Source organism: Lynx rufus, unplaced genomic scaffold (assembly GCF_022079265.1).
Source record: "Lynx rufus isolate CCGP_SWC_20201006 ecotype Redwood Valley unplaced genomic scaffold, mLynRuf1.p SCAF_15, whole genome shotgun sequence".
Taxonomy (NCBI): Eukaryota; Metazoa; Chordata; class Mammalia; order Carnivora; family Felidae; genus Lynx; species Lynx rufus.
The window spans coordinates 52,784,952-52,808,835 of record NW_025814829.1 but is presented as its reverse complement, the minus strand read 5'-3'; the positions used below and the strand labels follow the sequence as shown (position 1 = coordinate 52,808,835).

The following is a 23,884-nucleotide window of genomic DNA, read 5'->3' as shown; positions in this document are numbered from 1 at the left end:
TTATGAAACATGCACAAAAACAGAACTAAAAAAGGCGAGAGATAAATATAAATAGAAGTATTAATATTTTCTTCCTCCCCTCCAATGCATTTTGCAGTATGATGATATGTGTGCATGGATCTCACTTTGAAGACACAAGTTTAGGCCATCACACTATCTCACGGAGGCAGTGGCCCCTAATCACCCATTGGAAAAAGTCCCAGGTTCTTTAGCATGACATTCAAGTTCCTTCTCAATTTGGCCCATGCCCACATTTTTCGACTCATCTCCTAGATACTCCCAGTAATGGGCTCGTCTGATCACTCCATCTGTACAGTGCGCTCTCTGTCCCCAAACACACACACACACACACACACACACACAACTTAACTGTTTCTACCTAAGTTGCTTAATGTTCTGCACAGAACGTATCCATTTATGAAATTATAAATCATATTTGTTTACTTATTACCTGTCTTCTCCATTATCATGAAAGCTCTAAGACGAAAGGGATCTTGCCTGTCTTATTTCCTGCTGTGTCCTTAGGCCTAAAACAGATTCTGTCACCACAGTTCAGTGCCCCAAAAAGCCTGTGTAATGAGCAAATTTCTATAATAACCCGTTGGTTGTTCTCAGAACTGAATCTTGACAAACTTGTGTGGTAGATGGCTTGATTTTGCGGTTCAAACATCCTTTGTCCAATCTAGCTGAAGAATCAAGTCCCAGGTATTATGCCTTCCCTAGAACCACCTTTATAAAGCAGATAGTTTTTGCATGATAATACTTGAATGGGGACGGACAGTACCCAGTTAATGCCTAAATATCTCTCTTTCTAATGTGTGAGTGCTTTATCTTTCTTTAAGTTTATTTATTTATTTTGAGAGACAGAGAGAGAAAGCATGAGCAGGACAGGGGCAGAGAGAGCAGGAGAGAGAGAATCCCAAGCAGGCTCCTCAGTGTCAGCACAGAGCCCAACTGGGGGCTTGAACTCATGAACCGTGAGATTATGACCTGACCTGAAACCGAGAGTCGAATGCTTAACCAGTTAAGCAATCCAGGCACTCCTCTAATGTGTGAGTGCTTTAAATTGTACCTTTAAAGATTTGTTTCTTTGTACTCTCAAGAATTTTAGTCTTAAAAACTCTAATAAGTTGCTGAATTGGAGGCCATAGAGACAACGGGCTGAAATGTTAGATTTTAAACTTAAATTAAAAACTCCTTCTAATGGGCAGTCTTCATCATATCTTGCCTAGGAAAATCTGGGAGGAGGACAAATGTTTTGGAAGGGTAGGTGGGAAAGCACTGACTCAGGTCTGGATAGTGTGGCCTGGTACTTCTCTGTCAAGGCCAGCTCACAGAAAATGCTATAATAAAATCATTTAGACTAAGATGTAAATGACTGATTAAGCAAATCAGTGGCCCATTGCCCTATCTAGGAGTATTTGAAATTTTAGATGAAATTGGATAGATAGATAGATAGATAGATAGATAACATACATTTCGAGGGGAAGGCAGCCCTGCCTTGTATCGCTGAAATCATGTCTAGGAATTCCATTGTCAAGCTCTGTTATAAGACAGGGTGAGAGTGCTATTTTTGTAATAAAATGAATAGTTGGCAAATAGCAGGTGCTTACATTTTGACAATCATTTGGATGAGTGGACACTGAAGTTGATTTAAATAAACATGTTGGCCCAGAGAAAGAAGTAAATCCAGCTCCAAGGTTTAGGAAAAGCCTTTTTTTTTTTTTTTAAATTTTTTTTAATGTTTATTTATTTTTGAGACAGAGAGAGACAGAGCATGAACGGGGGAGGGGCAGAGAGAGAGGGAGACACAGAATCGGAAACAGGCTCCAGGCTCTGAGCCATCAGCCCAGAGCCCGACGCGGGGCTGGAACTCGCGGACCGCGAGATCGTGACCTGGCTGAAGTCGGACGCTTAACCGACTGCGCCACCCAGGCGCCCCTAGGAAAAGCCTTTTGAAGACGTAACTGATCAAGGCAAATCATTCCTTGGCTAGGGTGAGGCCCAGGGGCTGGAGAATCTATATTTTTAAAAGGTGCTGGGTTGAGTCTGAAACGGGATAGGTCTGAATACGCTTAATAGGTTTAAGAGAACAGCAAGAATAAGGGCTTAGAAGTAAGGCTGAGTGCAGATGGGTAGGGCTAAGAGGGAGTTTCTGGACATGAGACCGGAACGACAGATTTGGGAAATGTCCTAACACCAAGCTATGCTGGTTTGCGGCAACTGAACCCCAAAGCATTAGTTAAGTGATTTGCCCAAGGATGCACAAAACAGCACTGCAGAAGTGGATTTAGCACCGGTCTCTCCGGTATCGCTTCCACCATATCAAGGGCCTAGACCAGGAGAGCCTCGACCTGTCCGAAGGATGAAATTTTTGACAGGAGTCTGTCTTAGTCAACAGTAGTTACGTGTCCACTTCTAAATCATGTAACGCTTGGTGCAGGACCTCTTGAATTACAAGGATTTCTGCTTTGTGGCCTCAACAGAAGAATATAGGGGCCTCTCCTTTGCACACCGATTCGCCAAAATGCAAGGTAATCACACTGCTTTGCGAGGTCCGGAAAGGCCTTGTAGAACTCGCTTTCTCCACCTCCGGCGTTCCGTTAAGTACTCCCATCGGTACCAGCAAGTATCGGATGATGATCCAATGAGTCCGGGGACGGGGGCGGTGCGTCCCTGACCACACCCACTGCCGCCGAAGCCCCGCCCCTCAGCGTTTTCTCCCCTATTCTGTTTTCCGGTGCATCGTGACGTAAGACGTGGGTCACGCAACATTGGCGACTGGTCCCGGAAGCAAAAATCGAAAGGGCGGGGTAGGCGGAAAGGAGGGCCTGCGTCCGGGTCGGCCGGCAGGGGGCGGGGCGGGAAGGGGCCGGGCATGGAAGGCTCGGAAGCCGAGGGGGCTGGGCTGGACGGAGGCGGAGGAACCGGTGTCGGCCGCCGCCGCTGCCGCCGCTGCTCCAGCCTTTTCCGCGAGGCCCGCGCCGGCGCCGCCTCGGCCATGATGATCCACGGCTTCCAGAGCAGCCACCAGGACTTCTCCTTCGGGCCCTGGAAGCTGACGGCGGCCAAAACCCACATCATGAAGTCAGCGGATGTGGAGAAGTGAGGCTCCGGGACTCGGGACGCGACGCGGCGCGGGGCGCGGGCCGGGGAGCTGGGCCTGGGCGGGAGGCAGGGCGAGCTGCACGCAGCCCCAACCCTCCCCGGGGCGGAGGCTCCGTCCCTGAGGACGGGACCTTCGAAATGACATCGGGAGAGAATCCTGTCGCCACCTCCCGCCCTGCGGTGGGGGGTTCGCCAGGGGCTGCCTTCGTGCAACTGTCACTCCGCCCGGGTTTGAGCGGCGCTTGACTGTTCCGGTGGACTTCGCCCTCGCCGCAGGTCCCTACCTGCCCCAGCCTGCCACACCTTTAGACCGTTGCTTCCTGAGTGGCTGGGACCGGTTTTCTTGGGGGTCGATAGCGGGGATGATACATGTGCTTGGATTTTGAGCGCGTCAGGTGCTGTGCCAGGCGCTTGAGATACGGCAGATGAAAGAGCCTCTTGCAGGAATTCACCGTCTTAGGAGAGAGACGGAGAGGCCATTGTAATGCCGGGTGAATAACGGATAGAGACGTGTACGCGAGGTTATTTGAGATCGTTGAGAGGGGACAAGGCGTCCGGGAAATTCGGATGCCCGAGTGGATCTTGATAAAAATCAGAGGCACGGGGTGGGGGTGGTCGCGTGTGTGAAGCCGGGAGGCCAGGCATGGGGCGAGCCGTGAGGCGTTTGTGATGCCTGAACAGGATCTGGACAGAGTTTGGGGCTGTCAGGGGACACGTGTAAAGCCGGGAGGCCGGGGAGACTGCGGGCCTCCATTTGTTCGAAGAACCGTTTCTGCATGGTTGGAGCGAGAGGTACCAGAGCGGGAGTAGTGGGAAATGGGAGGGCCCCAGGGGAGTGGAGCTACTAAGGGAATTTGTATGCCAGGCTAAGGAGTTGGTATTGTATGGGGGCTCCCACCGGTGTCCTTTTGTACGCAGGAGTGACATGGGCAGATGTGCACTCGGAAAGATTTCTCGGGGGTTGGGGGGGGGGGGTGATGCGGAGGATGGATCGGAAGGCCACAGGACTGGGTAAGGAGACCAGTTAGAAAGGGCAGAGAAGAGGAGAGGTTTCAGGAGATTAAGTGCCTGGATGGCCACTTGGCAGGAGGAGGGAGGAGAGAGGAGAAATCTATGTCGATGAGAAGATTTCTGGCTTGGGAATAGGAATGGGAAGCCTCGCCATTGAACACGGTGGGCACAGGAGGAGGAACAGATGGGGGCAGTTGTTGGCTAGAGGATGAGTTTAGATGGTTGAAGTGTGAGTCGCGTGAGGGTCCTAGAGTGGTGGGCAATTCTCTTGGAACTCCAAAAAATGACTGTCGGTGGGTTTAGATTTGGGAATCGTCAGCTTATTGTTGACACCTGGAGCCTTGGGCGTGAACTAGGATCATGTAGAAGTCATCCTGAAGAAAAGGAAAGGTTATGGGATGGTATCCTAGGGAACCCTAGGGTATTTTAAGATTCAGGCAGAGGAAGTCACCAGGGAAGAGAGTCATGAAAGGATGGTTTAGCAGTGTAAATTAGTGACTAATTGTTTTATGTACATAACCGGAGTATTTTGTAAGACCCCTAGATTTTTTCAGGTATATTGGGGAAAATTCAGAATCACATCTTATTTCATGTGTGCATTATTCCATTAAGTAGTTTAAATTTATTTAATTGCTTTTTTATGGAATTTTTGTTCTAATACATTCAGTCTTCATCTTATTTAATCTTTGAAGTATTTAAAAAAAATTTTTTTTTAAATCTTGGTTTAGGGGCCCCTCGGTGGCCTGGTCAGACTTGGGCTCAGGTCATGATCTCATGGTTTGTGAGTTCGAGCCTCACATGCACCCAGCTCTCTGCTGTCAGTTTGGATCCTCTATCCCCTCTTTTCTCTGCCCCTCCCCCATGCACTCTCCCCTGTCTCTCTCTCTCTCTCTCCCTCTCTCTCTCAACAATGAATAAACATTAAACAAAATTTTTTTAAATTTTGCTTTATTGTAGTAGAAATACTTAACATGAGATCTGTGTTTGTAATAAATTTTTTTTCTTCCCCCTTGGGAGTTTGCACTTTTTTTTCTTGGAAGTGTGTGTGTGTGTGTATATATCTGTCTATATTTATATCTTTATCCATTTATCCTTCGATGGACACCAGTTGCTTTCATATCTTGGCTATTATAAATAATGCTGCAGTGAACATAGGGGTACATATATCTTTGCAAATTGGTGTTTTGGTTTTGTTCAAATAAATACCCACAAGTGCAATTGCTGGATCGTATGGTAGTTCTAGTTTTAATTTTTGGAGGAACCTCCATAGTCTTTTCCATAGACTGCAAAATGGCTGCACCATTTCGTATTCCCATCAACAGTATATGAAGGTTCCCTTTTCTCCACATCCTTGTTAACACTTGTTATTTCTTGTCTTTTTAATTTTAGCCATTCTGATAGGCGGATATCTCAATAGGGTTTTGATTTGCATTTTCCTGATGATTAGTAATGTTGAGCATCTTTTCATGTGTCCGTATGTCTTTTTTGGAGAAATGTCTATTCAGCTGCTCTGCCCATTTTTATTTTTATTTTTTAGCTGCTCTGCCCATTTTTAATTAGATTGTTTGGGTGTTTTTTGTTTTGTTTTGTTTTGTTTTATTGAGTTGTGTGAGTTCTTTACATATTTTGGATATTCATCCCTTATTGGTTATTTCACTTGCAAATATCTTTTCCCATTGGGTAAATTGCCTTTTCATTTTGTTGATGGTTTCTTTTGCTCTGTAAAAGCTTTTTAGTTTTATGGAGTCCCATTTATTTATTGTTTTTGTTGCCCTTGCTTGAGGAGACAGATCCAAAAAATATTGCTAAGACCGATGTCAAGGAGTTTATTGCCCAGTATTTCCTTCTAGGAGTTTTATAGTTTCTGGGCTTACAATGAAATTGTCTTTAATCTATTTTGAATTTTGATTTTATTTTTGTGTATGGTGTAAGAAAGTGGTTCAGTTTCCTTCTTTTTCTTTGTTTATATTTTAGAGAGAGAGCGTATGTGTCCATGAGTTAGGGAGAGGGAGAGAGATTGAGAATCTCAAGCAAGCAAGCGCCATGCTCAGTGTATGGAGCCCGACACGGGGCTGGATCTCATGACGCTGGGATCATGACCTAAGCCAAAATCAAGAGTCGGATTTTCAGTCAACGGAGCCACCCAGGCAACGCTCAGTTTCATTCTTTTGCATGTAATTTCCCAGTGTTCCCTACACCGCTTATTGAAGAGACTGTTTTTTCCTCTTCGTATAGTCTTGCCTCCTTTGTCAGAGATGAATTGACCATATAAGTGTGGGCTTATTTCTGGCCTCTCTAGTCTGTTCCATTGATCAGTGTGTCTGTTTTTGAGCCAGCACTGTACTGTTTTGATTACTACGGCTTTGTTGAAATCAGGGAGCATCATACCTCTATCTTTGTTCTTCTTTCTCAAGATTGCTTTGGCTATTCAGGGTCTTTTGTAGTTCCCCTCTTTACACGTTTTTAAGTTTACAGTGCTTTATTATTAACTACAGGTACAGCAGATTTCTAGAGCTTATTCCTCCCGCTTGACTGAAAATTTGTGTCTGTTGATTAGTCACTTCTTTCCCCACCCCCCCCAACCTTTAGTAACCACCGTTCCACTTTTTTAAAAAAAAAAATTTTTTTAACGTTTATTCATTTTTTGATAGAGAGAGACAGAACGTGAGTGGGGGAGGGGCAGAGAGCGAGGGAGACACAGAATCCGAAGCCGGCTCCAGGCTCCGAGCTGTCGGCACAGAGCCCGACGCGGGGCTCGAACTCACGGACCGTGAGATCGTGACCTGAGCTGAAGTCGGACGCTTAACCGACTGAACCACTCAGGCGCCCCCACAATTCCATTTTGTGATTCTGTAAATGTGACTATTTTAGATACATCATTTAAGTAGAATCATGCAAGGTTTGTCTTTCTGGGACTGGTTTATGAGGCCCTCAAGGCTCATCCACGTTGTTGCATATCGCAGAATTTCCTTCTTTTTTTTAAGGTTGCATTGTGTTCCGTTGTGTGGATAAACCATGTTTTCTTTATCTGTGCATCTGTGAGTGGACGTTAGGTGGTTTCCACATGTTGGCAATTGTGAATAGTGCTGCTATGAACATAGGTGCGTTAATCTCTCTAGTACTTGATATTTTCTATTTCCTTTTTTTTTTTTTTTTTTTTTAAAGCAGGCTTCACACCCAGCACAAAGCCCAACGTGGGGGCTTGAACTCACGGCCCCAAGATCAAGACCTGAGCTGAGATCAAGAGTCAGACACTTCGGGCGCCTGGGTGGCTCAGTCAGTTGAGAGTCAGACTTCAGCTCAGGTCATAATCTCATGGTTCGAATGCCACATCGGGCTCTTTGTGCTGACAGCTCGCTCAGAGCCTGGAACCTGCTTTGGATTCTGTGTCTCCTCTCTCTGCCTCTACCCCACGCGCGCTCTGTCTCTCAAAAATAAATAAATGCTTAAAAAAAAAAAAAAGTCGGACATTTAACCGATTGAACCACTCAGGCATCCCAATATTTTCTATTTCCTGATAATGAATACATTTTACTTAAATTTTTGATGAACAATTAACATTATTAGATATCTTAAAGATGTGCAGCTTAAAATGTTAAATCACTGATAGGTGCACACATACATACACACACAGATGTAATAAATATGTGTCCACTTTTTTACTATTGTGTCATAAACATTTTTCTACATTATTATATTTTCTCGTTAAATAAACATTTTTAACGATTCTATAATGTTTCATTCATCGTATGGATAGACCGAAGTTTACATTATGGTTTATTTCCTTATATTTGGACATTCCAGGTATTTCTCATTTACTATTATAAATAAGATGATTTTGAATGTCAATGTGTATAGCTCTTTTCTGCATTGGAGATTATTTTTTTATTACAGATTTCCCATTGCTGCCCTTTGGAGTCAGAATATAAATTTGATGAAATTCCTGGTGCTTTCTCCCTAATTGGTGCCCCAGGGGATAGACGGTAGATTTGCACAATCCTTCCAGAAATCCATGTAAGCAAGTGCTGGTTTCCCTCATCAGCCTTGGTGCTTTTGCCTTCTTCATTACCACCTTTTAAAACTTGTGACAAGGCAGGGCACCTGGGTGGCTCAGTTGGTTAAGCGTCATGATCTCACTGCTTGTGAGTTCGAGCCCCGCGTCGGGCTCTGTGTTGAGTTGTCTCAGCTTGGACCCTGGAGCCTGCTTCGGATTCTGTCTCCATCTCTCTGCCCCTCCCCTGCTCACACTTTGTCTCTCTCTCTCTCTCTCTCTCTCTCTGTAATATAAAATAAAACATTAAAAAAAATAAAACGTGACAAGTTGAGAATTATACTGGAAAAGTTGTTTTCCTATAAGAGACAGCATCTTTAATTGCTATATTTTCTTCATAACTTTAATTAATATAATTGTGTAAGAACAAAAAGTCTACCAGAAACATGAAGCTTATGGAAACATGAGACTGTGGTATGTTAGGTCATCTCCTAGGCAGTCATAGGAGGATTGGAACCCATATTTATTCTCGAAAGTGGTGGGCCTTTGATGAGCCAGGAATGAAATAGATGTTTCTAGTAGGAATCAGTATTTTTTTCCATTGTTTAATTTGTTCATGTAGTTTTCTTGGCTTGTTTGTTTTTAGTATGTTTGCAAGACTTGATTGGTATGTCTGATTGGAAATAAATCTAAAGCGATTAGAAAGAGGGTAATTGTGGTCTTAGGATATGTGTGATCTTTTACTGGATTTATGTAAGAATATATTCTTTAATATAGTGTTATTTTACCTTACCTAACAATAATAGCTGTGTAACTGTTCAAAAATGCAGAAGTCTCGGGGCACCTGGGTGGTTCAGTCGGTTAAGTGGCCCACTTCGGCTCAGGTCCTGATCTCAGGGTTCATGAGTTGGAGCCCCGTGTCGGGCACTCTGCTGTCAGCATGGAGCCCTCTGCTTTGGATCCTCTGTCTCCCCCTCTCTCTGCCCCTCCCCTGCTCATACTCACTCTCTCAAAAATAAATAAACATTTAAAAAAAAATCCAGAAGTCTTAAAGAAAATCGAAAAGAAAACCTGATCTGCTAAAGCGGCTGTCGTAGAACACTTGCACTAAAGTCCCGTGCCTTCTTTGGGGTCCCTTAGAACTTTACTCAGGGCACATTTAGATTTTTGCCTCTGTTGCACACTTTATAATTATACACATATTGGAAATATTACCTGACTTTTGGTTTTGCATAGGTTAGCCGATGAATTACATATGCCATCTCTGCCTGAAATGATGTTTGGAGACAACGTTTTAAGAATCCAGCACGGCTCTGGCTTTGGGATTGAGTTCAACGCTACGGATGCCTTAAGATGTGTAAACAACTATCAAGGAATGCTTAAAGTAGCCTGTGCCGAAGAGTGGCAGGAAAGCAGGTAAGAATCTCAACATTTATGGGTTAAGTGAAAAAGAAGAGTGGGGCGCCTGGGTGGCTCAGTTGATTAGGCATCTGACTTCGGCTCAGGTCATGATCTTGCGGTTCGTGAGTTCGAGCCCCACGTCGGGCTCTGAGCTGACGGCCCAGAGCCTGGAGCCTGCTTTGGATTCAGTGTGTCCCCCTCTCTCTGCCCGTCTCCTGCTTGCACTCTCTCTCTTTCTCTCTCTCAAAAATAAATAAACGTTAAAAAAAAAATGAAAAAGAAGAGTTGAAAGAAATCTTCTGTCATGATATGTGTATTTTATGAGAGTGAAGGGCAGGTATTATTATTAACTTAACAGTTGGATCATTCTAGAAGTCATTTTTCCCATCCATAAAACGGAGATTAGTTACTCTACCTTTTAAATACTTGTTGGGTTAAATTGAGTTGAGCCATGCAGGGTTTACATTTTTGAGCTTTCAGTGTTCCTTGGGGAAGACACAATAGGCTGTGGACTTCACTGTTCCTGTTTTTGAAGAAAAATGTTTACTGATGATTTGAACTGTAAATGTGAGGAGCATTAAAATAAAGAAAAATGTGTTTTCTTTGATAATCAAATCGGCAGTTATTTACTTTGTGCCTATCGTATACTAGGTACCTTGCAAGATACCAAGAAGTATAATAACGCCTTTATTTTTTTTTTTAATTTTTTTTAACGTTTATTTATTTTTGAGACAGAGAGAGACAGAGCATGAACGGGGGAGGGGCAGAGAGCGAGGGAGACACAGAATCGGAAGCAGGCTCCAGGCTCTGAGCCATCAGCCCAGAGCCCGATGCGGGGCTCGAACTCACGGACTCTCGGACCGCGAGATCTTGACCTGAGCTGAAGTCGGATGCTTAACCGACTGAGCCACCCAGGTGCCCCAATAACGCCTTTAAACTGTGTCCTCAAGGAGTATACTAACTAATTGGAGAGACCACATCAGCATATGACAAGTTTAATAACTGTAAATATGCAGACAAACCAAGAAGGATCTTGTATTAGTGAATTATGACAAGTATATGTATGTATTGATTAGGATATTTGCATTATTTGTAGAGTGTAACTTGGTGTGATATATGAATACAGACAGTCTATATTCTGCATCACTGAATCTGATCCTTCTCATTTTAATATTTGAGGACGGAGGGCGAACACTCCAAGGAAGTTATTAAACCATACGATTGGACCTACACAACGGATTATAAGGGAACGTTACTTGGAGAATCACTTAAGTTAAAGGTAAATCTTTATTTTTTGCTTTTATGATAAAGTCGTTAACTGTCTTGGACAGTCTCAGCATTAGAACTTTCTAGTAATGGATTATTTTTGCTACTACTTTCATCCCACTTTCTTTCTAGTGAGGGGAAGCTTCAGAACCTAATGTGAAGGGGTTTTGCTAATTGATAATAAGCCAAAAATAAGGAGGCCACAGCGAAACAATTTTTATTCTCAAAAGTAACCATGGCAAACTGCCTTAATGTTATCGTTATCACTGTCAAGAAGCATTCAAGGGGCACCTGGGGCGGCTCAGTTGATTAAGCGTCTGACTTCCGCTCCGGTCATGATCTTACAGCTCCTGGGTTCGAGCCCCGTGTCGGGCTCTGTGCCGACAGCTCAGAGCCTGGAGCCTGCTTTGGATTCTGTGTCTCCCTCCCTCTCTGCCCCTCCCCTGCTCATGCTCTGTCTCAGTCTCTCAACAATAAACATGAAAAAAAAAAAAGCATTCAAATGTGTATCTGTTCTTGGTGTGGTTAATTGGGTGATTGAGACAGAACCTGCTAGTTAATAGCTTACGGTTTTCCAGATGAACAGGTAGGTAGGCATATAGGACCTTTGTTCAGACCGCTTATGTTTTTGTCCTTCCTGCGCTATGTGTGAACCTGGTATGACTCCAGGCCAGTTACTGAATCTGAGTCTCAATTTATTAGTAATTTGGGTAAACAGACATATTTACCTCACATCAGAGTTTTGATAGGAAATAATCTGTGGGAAAGCTCTAGGTGAATTCGAAAGCCCCGTATTAATAATGCGAAGTTGCATCTGTGTGAGTCCTACTTAGGAAGAGATTCGCTTCGCGGTGAATGACGCTGGGAAAGTGGATTTGGTTGGTGTCGTATTGGGAGCTTAGCTACATTTCGAAATCAGACCGTACGACTGAAATGAAAATCTGGCTTAGGTTGCATGTCTCTGATGATCAGTGATAACATTATGGAGAACAAAATTATTTTACCGTAGATGAAATATTTATTGGAGACCCTATATCATGTGTTGGTGCTTAGGCAGAAATGTTAAGGAGATGAGTTGTGTATGGGCTTCTGGTCTCTACAGAGATTTTTAGTCTTGGGAGGACAGAACTTAAAGCAGGAATTCAGTTCTCAGTTTTTGCCTCTCTTATAATCCAAGCTTTACCTATTTTTCTGTGCTGCTTCTGAGACAAATACACACATTTTTTGAGAGAACATGTATTCATTCACTCACTGACTCGCTCTTGAGCTCTTCTCTGTGCCAGGCACCAATCCTAGGAGCCATGGATACAGCAGAGAACAGACAAAAATCCCTCCTTTACAGTCTATGGGGAGCAAGGTTATGTCAGCCCCTTAATACTTCACAGATGAACGTTCTCCTTTCTGTCTCACTCCTGATTGAAAAACTTTGTAAAGAACACAGTCCATTTGATATTTCATTGCCGGGAGTGAAGACATGGGAACTTGTTTTAACCCTGTGCAGGAATGATGACTTCTAAAAAGCCTCCTTTAGGTTATGAAGTAGCATTAGCTGTGACCGAGGAGCTAGAACCACGGCAGTAGAAACGGGAAAAGGAGAGTAGTGGGAGGTGAAAAGCGTGTGTTCAGTCCTCTTCCTGACAACTTCCGCCTGTAATGCAATTTGTTCTGAGGCGTTGTTGAGAAATAGCGGTGTGATCACCTGCTCACTGGAGTTCAGGCTTTGGCAGGCCTGGGTTCAGATCCCAGCACCATCACTCGACTTGGAAAAGCAATTTAATCTTGCTGAATACTGTTTCTCACTTTGGTAAACTGGATAATACCAGTTGTGGGAAGTAAATAAGATTATATATGTAAAGTGTTTAGCACAGTGTCTGTTATACAGCAAGATCTCAATAAATGGTAGCTGCTGTTATTAATAATATATCTCAAATGTCAGGGGAACTAAAGTAATATTATTGAAATACCAAGACTAGAAGTAGATATATAGATATAGTATCTAAATATTTATTCTTGCTTTATGGTCTAAACAGAGTTGTGAGTACATTCCTTTGCTTTCTTAAAAAATTGAGTATCTTTTTTTTTTTAATTTTTTTAACGTTTATTTTTGAGAGAGAGAGAGACAGAGCATGAGCATGAGCATGAGCAAGGGAGGGACAGAGAGAGAGGGAGACACAGAATCCGAAGCAGGCTCCAGGCTCTGAGCTGTCAGCACAGAGCCCGACGCGCGGCTCGAACTCACGGACCGCGAGATCATGACCTGAGCCGAAGTCGGCCGCTTAACTGACTGAGCCACCCAGGCGCCCCTTGAGTACCTGTTTTCTAGGCAAAAGTGTTAAAACTTTGTTGCTTAATCTTCAAAATAACCTTGTAGGATAGGCCTTCTTATCCTCGTTTTGTGGATGAAGAAATAGGTTCAAGATCTTAAAGTATGTATCTCTTGATAACGTAATACCAATGCTGTAGCTTATTGTTAAGCATGTTGTAGGTGGAAGATCACTCCATGGGCATATTTTTTGCATCTGACTTTCTTAATACCTAAGGGTTTTTTTGATCTATAATATCACTTGGGATTTTAAATTATTTAATGCTTACACCCTTTCTGAAATCAAAAGCCGTAGTGTATATAGGAAATATATGCCTGTGTAGGAGCATATATCTTATATGAACAGTAAGAATGTCAGAATGAGGCATTAGAATGAAGCCTTTCCTTTTGCACTTAAATTCTTGCCTTTTAATTGCTGGGAGCTGCTGGTGTGTGTGTGTGTGTGTGTGTGTGTGTGTGTGTGTGTGTGTGTAGTGCTTTCTCACTCTTTTTTGAGTTGTTTTACCTCTTACTCGTGAGTTGTAGCATAATTTAAGAGAAGAAAGCCAGTCATAGAGTTGTGCTGGCTGCATTCAAATCCAGCGTTGCTATGTATTGGCTGGGCCACCGTAGGAACATCTCAAAGATTATGGTATAAGAATGTTAGGAGGTCATAGGGCGCCTGGGTGGCTCAGTCAGTTGAGCGTCCGACTTCAGCTCAGGTCAGATCTCACAGCTTGTGAGTTCAGGCCCCGCGTCGGGCTCTGTGCTAATAGCTGACCCACTCGCATTCTGTCTCCGTCTCTCTAAAAAATAAATAAACATTAAAAAAAAATGTTTTTAAGGACTGTTAGGAGGTCAGATGCCTAAAAGGTACCTGGCAAAATGTGGCCATTTTCTTCTTTTCGGTTAAATACGTAAACTGACATTGTAGGAGAATAGAGTAGAAGACTACCTCTTCTAATTATATTGCTTTTTTGGAATAAAATGTGTGTAATGTCCACGCATTTAAAAAGCATTTTTTTTAAAGCATGTTGGAACATTTGCCAACTCCTTCAGTGTGATTGAATGTTTTGAACCTTTTTTTTTTTTTTTTACTGTGGTAAAAAACAACAAAACTTACCATCTTAATTTCTAAATATATTAAGTTAGTGGTAAATAAGCATATTCATATTGTTGTGCAGCCAGTTTCTGGAACTTTTTCATCTTGAAAAAATGACAATTGGTACTTTTTTTTTTTGGGGGGGGGTGCATAAAGGCAATTTTATTAAGGCATCCTAGGACACCTGGGTGACTCGGTGGGTGAAGCGTCAGACTGTCCATCTAGGCTTAGGTCATGATCTCATGCTTTTGGGGGTTCGAGCCCCACGTCGGGCTTTGAGCTGTGCTGGCGGCATGGAGCCTGCTCGGGATTCACTCTCCCCATCTCTCTGCCCCTTCCCTGCTCGTGTGCATGCTTGCTCTCTCTCTCTTTCTCAAAAATGAGTAAATAAACTTTAAAAAAAAAAACGAAAAGAAAAAAACTTTCTTGTCCTTACTTTATATATATATATATGTATATATATATATATATACATATATATATATATATATATACACACACATATATATATATTAAATGGCAAATATAGGGGCGCCTGGGTGGCTCAATCGGTTAAGTGGCCGACTTCGGCTCAGGTCATGATCTCACGGTCCGTGAGTTCGAGCCCCATGTCGGGCTCTGTGCTGACAGCTCAGAGCCTGGAGCCTGCTTCGGATTCTGTGTCTCCCTCTCTCTGACCCTCCCCTGTTCATGCTCTGTCTCTCTCTGTCTCAAAAATAAATAAAAACGTTAAAAAAAAATAAATGGCAAATATATATCTCAATGTGTACATACACGTATTACTGCTTTCAGTAATATTTAAAGAGGACATTTTTGAAACAAATTTAAAATAGGGTTCTTAGTATTTAGCATTAGTTGACTTTATATGGTAAATTTAAAAACACCTATAAATCAAGTGACTTCCTTATCATAAACCTCCATCTGACGTGAGGGAGGACTTCTTCGAAGGATGTAACTAGGACTCATTTTTCTTGTCAGGTGTCAAGAATGCGGTGTTCCATATTTTTTTAAAGCCTTTTAACGATTGTCAAACAACTCCGAAAATACGAAGTTACAGTGTAATGATTTGTGAAATGTAGCCACTCAGGAAAAAAAAAAACAGAACATTGCAACCACCCTCCAGCGGGACCCTACCTGATCACAATTCTTTTTCAAAAAACATTTCCTAGTATATTGTGGCATTTTTCAGCCTTAGCTTTGATTTCCTTGAAACTAGCGTGCATTGTTGCTGAACAGCTCGGGCCTCATTTCCAGTATCTGGGGTCCCTTGGGTCTTGTCCTATTGGCCTGTTCTTCTGTTGGTTCTGGTTTATGGTGTGCAGGCTCCTGATGGACCTGACCTCCTTAGTTTTGAGTCCCAGGATGATGATGTTTTTCCCCAGAAGGCAGTTCTGACAGGCACCTGAGGGTATTCAGAGTCAGAGACATAGTTGTACAAACTTTCTGTAAAGGTAGGAAATACTTGAGGCTCTGAGGGCGGTAGGGTTTATGAGCAGCTGCCCAGCTGTGCTGTTGTAGTTGAACGTAGCCATGGACAGGAAGTACACAAACGGGCACAGCTTTGTTTCGGTAACATTTCACTTAGGGACGTGGAAATGTGCGTTCCACAGTGTGAGTTATATGTGAATTCTTACATAGAATTTCATGTCATGAATTTCAATTTCATGTGCTCTGGAATATTCTTTTTTTTTTTTTTTCCAATCATTGAAAAAATGTAAAAATGATTCTTAGTTCCCATTTCACGCAAAAATGGGTGATGGGCCACATCTGGCCACATCTGGCCTACAGGTCTTAATTTGCTAACCTCTGGTCTGGGACCCGTGTTTGAGGTTTCTGGGCCTGTAACATAAGCTGTAACACCAGTGTGGCCCCATAGGGTACCATCCCCAATTCAGGAGGGGCACGGGGAATTCTCCAAGGTCCCTGTCCTTAGCACTGAGCGGTGATGGGGCCAGGAACTAGCAGACCCCAGCCTCTCCCCTGGAGCGGCCATTACAGATACGTCAAGGCCAAAGCCAGCCAACTACAGGCTCACTTTCACTTTTTCTGGGTTCCAGTCCTCTTGCAGATCTCAGTCCAGGAATTCTTCAGGATCTTGACCGTTTGATGCTTTTCAGAAATTTTTGTTTCTTCGTCCAGCTTTTAAGCAAGAGGGTTTGTCTGGGTTACTCATTCTGCCAATACTAGGAGTCAGAAGTACTTGTTACATTTTAAATTTAGCTGTTGGTTTTGGTTTTTTCCCCCTTTTCAGATGCCTGAGTTTAGTGAGAACATGAAAAGAGTTGAGAAAGAGAAAAGAGAAAGAGCAAATGTGTTTTAAATATATTTGTCCTTGTAAATGAAGAAGATAGTATAGGTAAATTAAATGTAATCAATATCCTTAACGCATGTTTTATCTAATTTTCTCTTCCAAATATTTAAAAAAATTTTTTTTAACATTTATTCATTTTTGAGAGAGAGAGACAGAGCATCAGTGGGGAAGGGGCAGAGAGAGGGAGACACAGAATCCGAAGCAGGCTCCAGGCTCCGAGCTCTCAGCACAGAACCCGACTCGGGGCTCAAACTCACAGACTGCGAGATCATGACCTGAGCCGAAGTCGGACGCTCAACTGACTGAGCCACCCAGGCGCCCTCATTGTGTTAATTTATGATACAACTATGTCAAAGAATGGAAAAGCTCAACATTTTGTAGTGAAATTGGATGGAGTAAAGAATGATGTGAGCTACCTACCGATTTAGTGAGCTACCGATAGGACCTGCCTTATTAGCATTGGTGACGCTCTTGTGGGGTTGTGAATATGTGTGTCCGTGAGCTGCGAAATAACACAGTGAAAAACCGGCCAGCATCCTCAGAAGCCCAGGATGCTAGGAGTTCTTCCCTCAGAATTTCTCGGAAAGTTCTTAATTTACCTCATTATTTAAAACACTGTTTTGTAGGCGTGGGGGAGCTAGGCTGCGAATCTAAAATACATAGCAAGACTCTAATGGGAGTTTTTTGTAAGTTCCATACCGATGTTTTTTACAAGTAGACTTTCACCGCACAAAACTGCTTTGGGTGTCTATGATAGCAGTCGTCCATCACACTGACTAATGTTCAGAGGACTGATTTTTCTCATAATCACAACAGAACACTTGATTTTAACTTGACTTATATGAAAGCTGAAGAATTTTGACTCTGTCTTGTAAGGCTACAGTATCAGCCACCTGTAGTGTTGTCAGCGTTTGAGGGACAAGGCACACACCTCATCTTTTGTGTCTACTGAGGACACCCAGGTGTAGAGCTGTGTGCTTTGGCCATGCAGAAAAGACTGGTAGGAAGACTGTTTTCCTGTGTCTCCAGCTCCTTAAATTTTCACGTGTTCCTTCCGAAATTTTTTCTTTCAGGTCGTACCTACAACAGACCATATAGATACGGAGAAACTGAAAGCCAGAGAACAGATTAAGTTTTTTGAAGAAGTTCTCCTGTTTGAGGATGAACTTCATGATCATGGAGTTTCAAGCCTGAGTGTGAAAATTGTGAGTATTATAAAATTAACTTCTTTCTTCCAGGGGCGCTTGGGTGGCTCAGTCCGTTGAGCGTCCAACTCTTGATTTCAGCTCAGGGCACGATCCCAGGGTCTTGGGATCGAGCCCCCCATTGGGCTCCACGCTGAGTGTTGAGCCTGCTTGAGATTCTCTCTCTCTCTCTCTCTCTCTCTCTCTCTCTCCTGCCCTCCCCACCCCACGTGCAGCACTCTCTCTCTCTCTCTAATAAATAATAATAATAATAAATTAAGTAAAACTAAATTAACTTCTTTCTTCCATTCTTCCCATTGGTTAGAGATATAAAGCTCACTTAGAATCACAGTGTCTTAACATGATATCATGTAAAGTATCACATGGGTTTAGAGTACATCTTACTATCCATTATAAAGTTCATAAAATCTTAGTATATTCCTAAGTCTTTAGTAGAACATTTTCTTTCAAGAGCTGCCTGACTGCTTTGTAGTTTTTTGTTTGTTTGTTTGTTTGTTTGTTTTGTTTTTTGCTGATTATTTAATTAGAATGAAAATTATGGATTTTCAGTTTTGAGTTAAAAATTATATCGAAAGGATCTGCAGACAGCACCTTGGGGGGGTCAGAATTTGGGTGCTCCAGAAACTGCACGTCCTTCGCCAGCACAGAGGTGACAGAAACGACAAGTGTAAAACGCCCTTCTCCGTTTGTACTCTCTTCTATCAGTGGAAGGTACTTCTGTTTACAGTGTTATCGGTGGAACGTGTTTAAGAAGGGTAATAAATAGCTCATTCGCATTGACTCATATGTGTTTACTATTAGGTCAGAATTGTGTTTCTAACACTTCACAGGACATCTTCTACTGAGACTTTGTATTACGTGCCTTATCCCTTAAGGCCCAGCCAAAATGTCACCTCCTCTGTAAGATGCACCACAGCTCCCCCGGGCAGAGTTCAGTATTCCTCTTCCAGACCCCCATGAGCACTTTTTCTTAACCCCTCAAGTATAGAACTTACTAGAAGGTCTCTCAAAGACAGGACCCTAGCATCAGAAATAGCTCTTAGATGGGGCGCCTGGGTGGCTCGGTTGGGCGTCCCGACGTTTGCTCAGGTCCCAATCTCACCGATCGTGGATTCGAGCCCCACGTCGGGCTCTGTGCTGACAGCCCAGAGTCGGGGGCCTGCTTCAAATTCTGTGTCTCCCTCTCTCTCTGCCCCTCCCCTGCTCGCACTCTGTCTATCTCTCAAACATAAATAAACATTAAAAAAAAAATGTTAGAGATAGCTCGTGGAGCATAATGGTTGTCGGTGTTGGGATTGAAATTATTGTTTTGTCCACAACAAATCAAAACAGCAATATATTTTAAAGCCACGTTTTTCTGTACAATCATAGCATTTTGGAATTATGATGAATTGGTAGGGAATCGCTTAGTCTAGCTTCTGTATTTTATAGACAAGGCCCAAAAGGTTCATTTACCTAAGGTCATGAAACTAATTAGCAACAAAGTTTTCCTTGTGCTATCTCGTCTATGTCGTTATTCTAGCATTAGATAACTGAAGAGTAGTGTCATCCTATCACGTTCTTTCTTTTACCTCGTGTTACTTTTAAAAGTGACGTGGGATAGGGTTGCATTTTAAGGATGCCTGCAAGAATTTCATTCGAATAGTGTTTCTTTCTAAGAGTGAAACACATATTGCCCTAAATAAATGCCATAGTTCCCAGCAGTGCGGTGTGGATAAATGAAGTTGCTTCTCTAAGCACAGACTAGCCTGGTAAATATAAATGCGGGTGAGAAACCAGGAACGTGGTGCCTGGGAAGCTAAGGAGGCACAGCTTTGCAAGAAGAAGGACGTGAAGGGGCAGCGTCGTGCTGTAAGGAGATCTTAGAATGTGATGGTGTCCACCAGACTAAAAAATTTATCGGTTATAGCAACTAAGATACTGGGATTGACCTCTGCAAGTGCAGTTTAAGTTACATGGTTAGGAAGTAAAGGAAAGATGTGGAGGTGGAGACAGAGTAGACCAGACTTCCAAAAAGCTTCCTAGATGGAGAAGACACAGGGACACGCCTAAGAGAGGACACGCGGTTGACAGGTGTGCGTGAGCATGTGCTTTTTGCTTTTTTAACATGGGGAAGACTAGTGTTGATCACGTGCTCACAGGAAGCAGTTCCTTGTAGAGAGGGGAGAAAATGAATGGTGTGAGGTTTTGGAGGAGGAGGAAGAGGGGAAAGAAGAGGAAGGCTTTGAGCCTTTACCGGGAGGAAAAATTTACTGTGAGACCCTGGGTTGGAAGAACTCCAGTCTTCTCCTCCTATGTCTCTCCTTTACTCTCAACGCTCAAAATGTTTCCGACATCAGATGTGTGGTACTTTTACCGACACCCAGAATTCTGGGACACTGGCCTCACTATCGACTTGGGGATAGTGTCAGATCTCTTAGGTTAAGGGCTCAAGCCCACAAGACCGCCATCCCTCGCCCTACGTCTTCAGTGCCAGCCACAAGGGGTCATAGGTCCCTACGTTCCCCACAACTTCTGTCCATCTTGGCTACAAATTGGAGGTTCCCGTGACCTCCTCTCCTTGGATTTAATTATTTGCGACAACAGCTCGTAGACCTCAGGGGAACGTAGCCAAATGTACTATGGATAGTCAGACAAGAAATATTCTTTGTCTTATGTTCACCAGTTTATTAAAGGATATGGTAACAGAGGTATGGATGAACACCCGGATGAGAGAGATATAGGGGGAGGTGTGGGATGGTCCCAGGTGCAGGAGTTCTGCCCCCTTGGAGTTGGGGTGCATTACCCTCCTAGTATATAGATGTGTTCACCAGCCTGGAAAGTCTCTGAACCCCATCCTACTAGGATTTTATGGAGGCTCCCTCACAAGGCATGATCAATTATTAACTCCCATTTCTGACCCCTCTCTTCTCTCTGGAAAATGAGGGGTGGAGCTGGAAATCCCAAGCTTCTAATCATGGCCTGGTCTTTCTGGGGACCAGCCCCCACCCAGGAGCCCCCCCAGAATCGCCTCATCAGAACCGAAGATGTTCCTAAGTGCCTTTTTCACTTAGAAATTTATAAGGGTTTCAGAAGCCCTCTGTCAGGAACTAGAAGCAGAGACCTATATATGTATTTTCTATTATTTCACATATAGCTTATTTATATTATCTCATTTAATCCTCCAGAAAATTCGGCTCAGTGAGAGGAAACGGAGGGTCAGAGGTATTAAGTAACTTGCCTAAGATCAATCACACAGTGGATCAGTTTGTCTTTGCTCATAATCTTCTAGGATGCAGATCGTGGGAGGGAGGATTAGCTTTAGACAGGAGAGATGCTTCTGTGGTGATGGGAGGAAAGGGGGACTGCGTGTAGATAAGCTTACCTCTCGTCCAGTGATTCCCAAACCTGGAGTTTTATGAGAATTAACTAAGCAGATTAGAGATTTAGTTGTCTCCGCACTATGGGACAAAGAATATTTCTTGTCTGACCGTGGTACCCTTGCCTATCTGACTGGAAAGTTGGGTAGACGCACGTGGGAATGGAGAGAAGAGGTCAGAAAAGGCCTGAGAACGAAGTGTGATGAAATGTAGAACAAAGTGTGACGAAGTGTGACGAAGTGTGACGATCATTTCCAGAGCCCTTGGTAGGTACTTTGCACATAAAGCTCACTCGATGCCCTTCACCTGGCCTTTTTGACATAGAACTTTTTCTGATTTAAAGTCTATGTGTTTCCCAGTTGCTCTCAAATAAAATATGAACCGTCTCAGATCATCTTTAGTTTTAACAGAGCTCTCCAAGGAACTTCTAAAAATAAGTGTAAATGTTTAAGGATTACCGTATATCTTTCCTTGTGGCTAGGAGTTTGACTGTGGGTATGGAATATACCGTTGACTCTCGAATAGTGAGGGAATTAGGGCAACCAGTAACCCTCTGTCCACAGTTGAAAATCGTTGTGTAACTTTTTTTTTTAATGTTTTTATTTTTATTTTTTTGAAGGAGAGAGAGAGAGAGAGACGGAGCATGAACAGGGGAGGAACAGAGAGAGGGAGACACAGAATCTGAAACAGGCTCCAGGCTCCGAGCTGTCAGCACAGAGCCCGACGCGGGGCTCGAACTCACGGACCATGAGATCATGACCTGAGCCAAAGTCGGCCACTTAACCGACTGAGCCACCCAGGCGCCCCTCATTGTGTCACTTTTAATTCCCCAAAAACTTAACTTCTAATAGCCTACTGTTGACTGGAAGTCTTACTGATAACATTAACAGTTGATTACACATTTTTTGTATGTTATATGTATTACATACCGTATTCTTACAAGAAAGTAAGCTAGAGAAAAGAATGTTATTTATTAAGAACATCATAAAGGGGGCGCCTGGGTGGCTCAGTCTGTTGAACATCCGGCCTCGGCCCAGGTCATGATCTCATGGTCCGTGGGTTCGAGCCCCACTTGGTATTTTAATCTTGGCCAGAAAACTACTAAAAAGTTCTTATTTTAGAATTTGTGAAGCTAGTTGCTTATGAATGCTTGATTTCTTGGTTTCTTGGTTTCTATAATAATTATAAAGCACCCTGTAAAGAAATGATACTGTAATGTGGAAACTACTTACATAAACAAAGTAACTTACTTATTTAAAAAAATTTTTTTAAGTTTATTTATTTTGAGAGAGTGCAAGCAGGGGAGGGGCAGAAAGAGAAAATCCCAAGCAGGCTCTATTCTGTCAGTGCAGAGCCTGATGTGGAGCTCAAGCTCACTCACTAGGAGATCATGACCTGAGCTGAAGTCAAGAATTGGCTGCTTAACCGACTGAGCCCCAGGCGTCCCTTTAAATTTTTTTTTAACGTCTATTTATTTTTGCGAAAGAGCACGAGCCGGGGGTGGCAGAGAGAGGGGGAGACATAGGACCTGAAGTAGGCTCCAGGCTCTGAGCTGTCAGGACAGGGCCCGACTGCTAAGGGGCTCAAACTCAACGAACCATGAGATCATGACCTGAGCTGAAGCCAGACGCTTAACTCACTGAGCCACCCAGGAGCCCCCAAAGTAACTTTAGATTCCTGTTACTGTTGGATGGGGCCTTTTAAGTTGCTTTTAACTTACTTAGTTTGTTTCAGGTTTTGAAGTATTTTTACCGTCTTAAAATTTTAATTCTATACCTAGACCATTTTAATTCAAAAAATAATAATGGTTTCCTTGTGACACAGTTCCCCAGGGAGAAAGAGTGGAGCTCTGTGCACCATGAGGTTTTTCGATTTAGTTCAGTGAGTTTATTATGAGTTTTGATAATTTTGTGTGGGTGGCATTACCTATATCTAATTATGAGTTATTCTAGGAATTAATTTTTGTTTTGTGTTTCTAAGGTAGCTTCTTTCAGCTATGTTTTTAGGCTAGGATTTTGTGTTGTAATCTACTGTCCTTGGTGTGATTTATAGTTTATAGGACTACTCTAAGATCTAAAGAAAAGCTATTTTCATGCTAATACGCAAGGTTTTAACTTTCAGAGAAAATATATTTCCTATCTCCCAAATACTGGCAGTGATGTTATGTAACCAGCTAATGGTTAGTTCCATTCTTTTTTTTTTTTTTAATTCATTTAATTCATTTAACATACAGTGTAGTGTTGGCTTCAGGATTAGAACCCAGTGATTCATCTCTTATATAAGACACCCAGTGCTCATCCCAACAAGTGCCCTCCTTCATGCCCGTCACCCATTTAACCCATCCTCCCACCCAACACCTTCCAGCAACCCTCAGTCTGTTCTCCGTATTTAAGAGTCTCTTATAGTTCGCCTCCCTCTCTGTTTTTATCTCATTTTTCCTTCCCTTCCCCTGTGTTCATCTGGTGAGTTTCTCAAATTCCATATGAGGGAAATCATATGATATTTGTCTTCCTCTGGCCGACTTATGTCACTTAGCATAATACCCTCTGGTTCCATCCGCATTGTTGCAAATGGCATTTGTATTCCATTGTATGCCACATCTTCTTTATCCATTCATCAGTATATGGACATTTGGGCTCTTTCCATACTTTGGCTATTGTTGATAGTGCTGCTATAAACATTGGGGTGCATGTGCCCCTTTGAATCAGCATTTTTGTATCCTTTGGATAAATTCCTAGTAGTGTAATTGCTGGGTTGTAGAGTAGTTCTATTTTTAATTTTTTGAGGAACCTCCATACTGTTTTCCAGAGTGGCTGCACAAAGTTTGC

General features: G+C 42.9%; 1 protein-coding gene across 1 annotated transcript in view; it reads left to right on the top strand.

Moving 5' to 3' along the window:
* The first annotated feature begins 2,906 nt into the window (after positions 1–2,906).
* TIPRL (TOR signaling pathway regulator) overlaps positions 2,907–23,884 on the top strand; it is a 32,370-nt gene continuing 11,392 nt past the window's right edge. The window contains exons 1-4 of the mRNA XM_047077055.1: positions 2,907–3,105; positions 9,347–9,526; positions 10,691–10,790; positions 17,566–17,697. Of these exons, the coding sequence (XP_046933011.1) occupies positions 3,002–3,105; positions 9,347–9,526; positions 10,691–10,790; positions 17,566–17,697 (516 nt within the window). The 5' untranslated portion in view covers positions 2,907–3,001. The remainder of the gene's footprint in view (positions 3,106–9,346; positions 9,527–10,690; positions 10,791–17,565; positions 17,698–23,884) is intronic.